At 25.3% G+C, this 6436-nt stretch overlaps 1 protein-coding gene across 1 annotated transcript; it reads right to left on the reverse strand.

Moving 5' to 3' along the window:
• Positions 1-3454: 3454 nt before the first annotated feature.
• On the reverse strand, positions 3455-4669 carry LOC113372843 (histone deacetylase complex subunit SAP18-like). The gene is made up of 2 exons (XM_026613179.1): positions 4445-4669; positions 3455-3919 (listed from the first exon to the last, which is right to left on the reverse strand). The coding sequence occupies exons 1-2, from the start codon at positions 4511-4513 to the stop codon at positions 3518-3520; spliced, it is 471 nt and encodes a 156-aa protein (XP_026468964.1). The 5' UTR covers positions 4514-4669; the 3' UTR covers positions 3455-3517.
• Positions 4670-6436: the final 1767 nt, after the last annotated feature.

Here is a 6436-nt window from a genome sequence, read left to right on the forward strand (position 1 = left end):
GGTATATACCGAACTCAGAATTATTTAAAATTTTAATAATGGTGCGTTCTATGTCATAAATTTAATACAATTAACTCATGCATGATCATTTTAATCATTTTGTATCGGCGAGGCCACGGCAGTAAATTTAGACTATTTAACGCTTTCATAGAAAATATATTTAAATTATTATTAATGATGAAATGATTCTAGCCTTACTTTATGTAATTTGGCATAATAAATTATTTTTTCGTATTATTGGAGCTAAATAGAAGTATTGCATGAAATCGATTTTATTGTCATTAGTATTCTTATTGGAATCTTTGTATTCAAATATTACAGGCTCTTATTATTATAATATTCAATCTTATATAATATTATTATTAAATAAATAATCTTATATAATATTATATTAAATATGTGAATAAATAACGAGATATGTAAATTCTTCCGACCACATAGTCACTTCGTAAATTCTAAGAATCAGTTTACTTACTAATGGTAATAGTTATATGGTATCTCGTGCATGGTAATTTATCGATATGTTTGTAAAATAATTACATCAATTTGTTACATTACTTTACATTATGTTAAAATTATTTTATTTCCTTGTTTTATGGTAATTTTTATACTAAAAGAAAAATCTGTTTGAACCAATTCTTCTATAGACAACGTCGAGCGTTAGGAAGCCACGTGTATATACACATGGGTTTGATAATTTTTTATTTGTTTGAAGTTTCAATATTTATTTAGTCAATTTAATGTTGTGGTTTCTCAAATTTATTATAATTTATGACAAATACGCACGGAAATACGATGCTAATTAGTCGCAATTAGATTATAGCTCATTAATACACTGCAGTAGAGAACGCACCATTAAAAATACAATTACACACACTATCGCATCACAAAACATTTTTTTTTCATCAAATCATATTGTATTGTTCATCAATTTATCGCTTTATTTAATTATAATTTATTTAAAGAAATATTCGTTATAATTCTAGCTATACTATTCCCAATTGACCTTGCACCTTATGGTCATACTGCTTCGTGATATATTAAATTAAGGGATTATTTAAAATTATGTCATATTCATGCCTGCATTATTAAAATGATTTATAAGGAATCCTATATTCTGACCTTGTCAATATTTTGATATCTATTTCATAAAACATACACAAATTTCAAAATTGCTTACTGATTAAGTAAACAAATGTAAAAGCTCTAAAACGAAACTTTTATAATATGTTTAAGATTTAAACAGCATTGATATATTTGAAAATGATAACTCAGCGTCCAATTTTAATTTTTAGAACAAACTGAATTTTTAAAATTATAATTAAGCAAAAATAACTAGAGTGCTAAAAAATTATCAAAAATATGCTCAATGCTTACAAACGCAATGAAAGACTGCATAAGAGTATAAATAAAATCGGCAAATAACATATTATAAATAACAATTTTATCAAAAACTACGAAATCAGAATAAATATTGCGAATAAAAAATATATAATATAAATTGATGGTTTATCACATTATTTTAGCTAATGACCCTGCCTTTGCGCAACTAACAAACGATCGATTAATAATATGTTAATTAGTCGATTTATTCGTCATCTATTTTCATTATTATCATTGCTGTTAAAATATGACATACACTATTTTTTCAACATTATAAATCATGTATGTTTGTTTGCCCTTCATTCATTTTATGCAATTATAAATCTAGTTATGAATTTTTTCTATATAACATATTCCCATACAATCATTCTATGAAAAAAATGCCTTAGCCGAATGTTAATGTTAAATATGACTATATATTACATCGATACAATTTTTTTTAGATAAAATATTTTTTATAGATTTAACGCTATATAGATTATTGGAATTATACGAATTTTCAAAGAAGCAATATTTCTGGATTTTGATCATGTAATATGTAATTAATTTATATATGAATAATCAACATTTATTCATATGAATTTATCACAGTACAAGTAAACTTGTATAAGTGAACTATTGTACTGTACGATAAATTAATAATTAATTTACTTTATTTAAAACAAAAATTAAATATCATGACATCTTATAAATTTATATTAAGAATATATAGCAAGCAAAAACTATATTTCATAGAGTGAAATTGAAATAAGAGCTCTCATAAATCTTTTTACTTGTAGTGTGCACAGTATGATGTAAATATTAGCATAAACAAAATAGGTAATTTTCAAAATAGATAATCAATGCAAAATAAATCAATTTTATAAATTCTAATGCCAAAATATTATTAAGATCATATGATATTTTCACAACAATTAAGCGCTTTTTTATTTCTGGCATCAGCATTTAGAAAAGTAATTTTTATGAAATAATTATTTTTCAAAAATATTTTTTGATGAATCACATATTGACGAATGATTAATTAGTCAATATAAGCTGATTTATTCAAAATTGTACTCAAAATGCTTTTTCATTGCTTGCAGAATAATATTCTTAAGATTGCAGCCATAATTCATTTCAGTAATTTATATAAATAGAAAAATCGTTTGTACTGAGAAAAATCTAACAGTATTAATTGGACTAAATTTTTTTAAAATTGATACTCGTCAATAATTTATTAGTCATTTTGATAGAAAATTTAATGAAAAGGGTTGCATAGTACCTAAACGTAGCACGTCGAAAAATTAAAAAACTACAAACTAAAATTTACATACTATTCAAAGTATTTTAATTATTGGAACAATATTTGATTTATTCACGCGTATTACATTTGTATTTAATATGCGATAAAATTAGGTTCTTTTATGCAATTATTTATGAACTTTTATTTTTAGAGTAGTTGGTTACTGTGAGTAATGATTTCTATATTAAAACTATATTTCTTTGTAATACCATTATTTAAATAATAGTTTGCATAAAATAAGACAAAAACATTTATACTTAATAAAATTAATTCGTGAAAGAACCTAATTGCAAAATGTATGCATTTTTAGATGAAATTATATTGATACAACAGAAACGTTATAATTCACATTGGTATGCAAATTTTAAAGTTGATGTACATATTATACCAATACTTTGTCTCAGATATTATATTGAAAATAAATAGCACTAACATTGTAAATTATTTACATAAGCTGAATTTTATTACTTTATACTGATATCCTTTTTTAAAATAGATATTATATATAGCATTTTCTCTTATGCACTTGCACATTAACTAATTTGTATGTTCTACAAATATGTATTTCATAATATTGAGTTAATTTAATCGAGTCGCACATAATATTTTTAATTCATAAAATCAAAGGCTACGTTTATTAATATTCTACTAAACTTACATTCATAAACATAAAATATAATAATTTAGTACACACAATTGGTTAAAACTCTTTATTATAAACAAATAGTTCTTTTGTATAAAATCATGATACAATTTATTCAACTTATTCTTGTCAAAATTATTGATAATGTTATTTTTAAAACATAATTATTTCTTAAGATTTCAAGTAATTCGTCAACTTTAAATTAATGTTTAAAAATGTGCACGATTATGCATTGGAGGCCTCCTCATCGGGGGTGGTAACCTATTTGGTGGTGTAATTGAAATATCTAAATAGTCTCCTATTGTAAATTTGGCTTGAGCCAAAGTTTTGGAGTCGTCAGTGCCTTTTTGTCCAGAACAAGTTATGCCAATTTCTCTCATGCGATAACCATTCCCACGAAAGTCGGGAAATACCAGGGCAAAATCAAAGTAAGTTCCTTTACGTCTTGTTTCTGGATTAACTTCTCGAACTAATGAAGCTAATTCTTGCAATGTGGCATCTTTCCAGGTGTAAATTTGCAGTTCGTTTTGAGGGACGTGACCACGTGTGTATTCTGTTGGAGGATTATGTCGTCCAGTAGAATAAAAGACTCTTAAAAGAAGAGGACAAGTCTGCAATACAAAAAAACCTATAAGTCTACGTTTTGAAGTTGGAGAAATGGCGAACAAATATTTTTATAAAATCGAGCATTAGGTAATTGAACATATAATATTATTTTCTCTCGACATTTTTTTTATTTATCATAACGTCATAGTGCATATATACACCGAAATAATAATTAGGATATTATTAATATCGAAATCATTTCAACAAATTTCATTTTTATTTTATAGATTATTGGTTTTGCACAGTATTTTAAATTCTTTATTCAATATTTGAAATTGAAGAAAAGGGTTTTTAAAAATGCAGATTATGCTCAATCTTATTTTGATAAATTTAAGCAATAAGTTAAAAGCTATATCCAATAAGGTCTCATTACAAAAGTTTGATTAATGTCATTTATTATTTATTAAAGTATTTGAGGTTATGTGATAAATACAGTTTACGATCAATACGGAAATAATAAAGGGTTTTTATTAGGAGTTATTAAATATCATTAAACTTATATAAAATAATTAATATTTTCATTATTTTACCTTTTCGCGATCAATCGGTTTACCAGGTACTGGTTTTTCTTCAACTACCATGGATTCAACACCTGCCATTTTAGATATAATTTAGCTTATCTGTCACTTCTATCACAATAACTACAAAAAGACTGTTATGATAATAAATAATTCAATATATTAATTTCTCGTTTACTGTCAGCAAAAGTTGAAAATTGAATTTTTCGGCTTCTGGCTTCTTTCTCACAAATGTCAACAACCGAGGAAAACAACCATTAGTATTGAAGTTGTCTAGGACAAGAACAGTGCCGCCGAATTTAGTGTTGCCAGCAGTAAGACAATAAACCACACAAAATTTAAATATTTTTGATTAACGGATAACGGTTATGATTTTATAATAAATCACATAGGATTTTGAGTTTTTGAGTTTTTAGTATCACTTTATATAAAAACCGTTAACATGACATAGCCTTGCCATAACATTTATCTACTTTATGGCGGAGTCGGCCTCTCAGATTTATAACTCATAATGATTATTTTTTATTTTATGTTTACTTATCTATGATTATTTTACTACTTTAGCTTAAATCAAAACGTTTTTCACATCTGTTTTTTAATATAATTACAATATAGACAAGCTATTAGAACTACTGACTGATGACACATATCTAGCGTCGAAACGTATGTAATAAATATTTTTCATTTTTATTAATTTAGTTCGAGGCTAATATTTTGCCATAAAAATGCCTCTTTCGCAAAGATAATTTTAGGATGTCATAGCTATTAAATTGAAAGTACTATTAGCCTAGTCATTTGAGCTTTAATTAGGTAAGAATTTCGGAATTCGAGATACCCAGCTGTAAGTCTGTAAATACTTGTATATTGACACCTTCAATTTGTCTCAAAACCAAAATATGGTAGGGTGTACGCAACATATGTAGGTTTTGAGACATAAGAATTTTGGAATTCGACATACCCAGCTGTAAGTCCGTAAATAGTATATTGACACCTTAAAGTTGTCTCAAAACCTACATATGCTAGGGTGTACGTAACATATGTAGGTTTTGAGACAACTTTTAGGTGTTCTCTTCTTTTATCTATGGGTGTACACAACATATGTAGGTTTTGAGACAAATTTTAGGTCTCAATATACAAGTATCTAACTATTACTCTTCTTTTATCTATGACAAGTATTTACAAGGTAGGTCTCAATATACAAGTATCTTAGTAATACTCTTCTTTTATCTATGACAAGTATTTACAGACTTAGGGCTGGGTATTTCGAATTCCAAGCTGAATTTGATTATATAGTTTTTGTAAAATTAATAGTATTTGAAATGTTAATAAAACGTTAATATTAAAACTTGGCAGCTTACTTAACAAAAGCTTTTAAAACACAAATTGTTAATAAATGAGCAATTCAATTTAATGTTAAATATATCTGGATTTAAATTGAAATTATAAAACCGTTTGCTACGTGAAGGTAATGGATAACTTCAATAAATGATACCCTAATTTAAATATTTATAACATTTATTATTAAATATGCTACTAAACTAAGTGTAGCTTGAAAAAGTAATGAATAAATATAACTGCGAATGGGCTTTATATCATTTACTGCAATTTTAAAGATGATTTTAGGATGTCATAGCTAATAAATTGAGAGTACGATACATTAATATGCATAAAGTACTAAAAGAGTACTATAGTTATAGGAGAGTACTATAGTTTATATAGAATTAATGACTGTTTGGATAATAGTATACATAATATAATATAATAATACATATAATAAAATAGTATACATAATATAATATAATAAATATAAAAAAATAATAGTAAACATATAGTATATATGTTTACTTATCTATGATAGTATATATTTGGCATATATAAATGAAGAATATGGTATTTGAAATGTTAATGAAACGTTGTTATTAAAACTTAGCTTCAAACTTACTTAACAACAGCTTTAAAAACACAGATTGTTAATAAATGAGCAATTCAATTTAACGTTAAATA

Source organism: Ctenocephalides felis, unplaced genomic scaffold (assembly GCF_003426905.1).
Source record: "Ctenocephalides felis isolate EL2017-DRISC unplaced genomic scaffold, ASM342690v1 CF-g0.4_SCAFFOLD_01604, whole genome shotgun sequence".
NCBI classification, from domain to species: domain Eukaryota; kingdom Metazoa; phylum Arthropoda; class Insecta; order Siphonaptera; family Pulicidae; genus Ctenocephalides; species Ctenocephalides felis.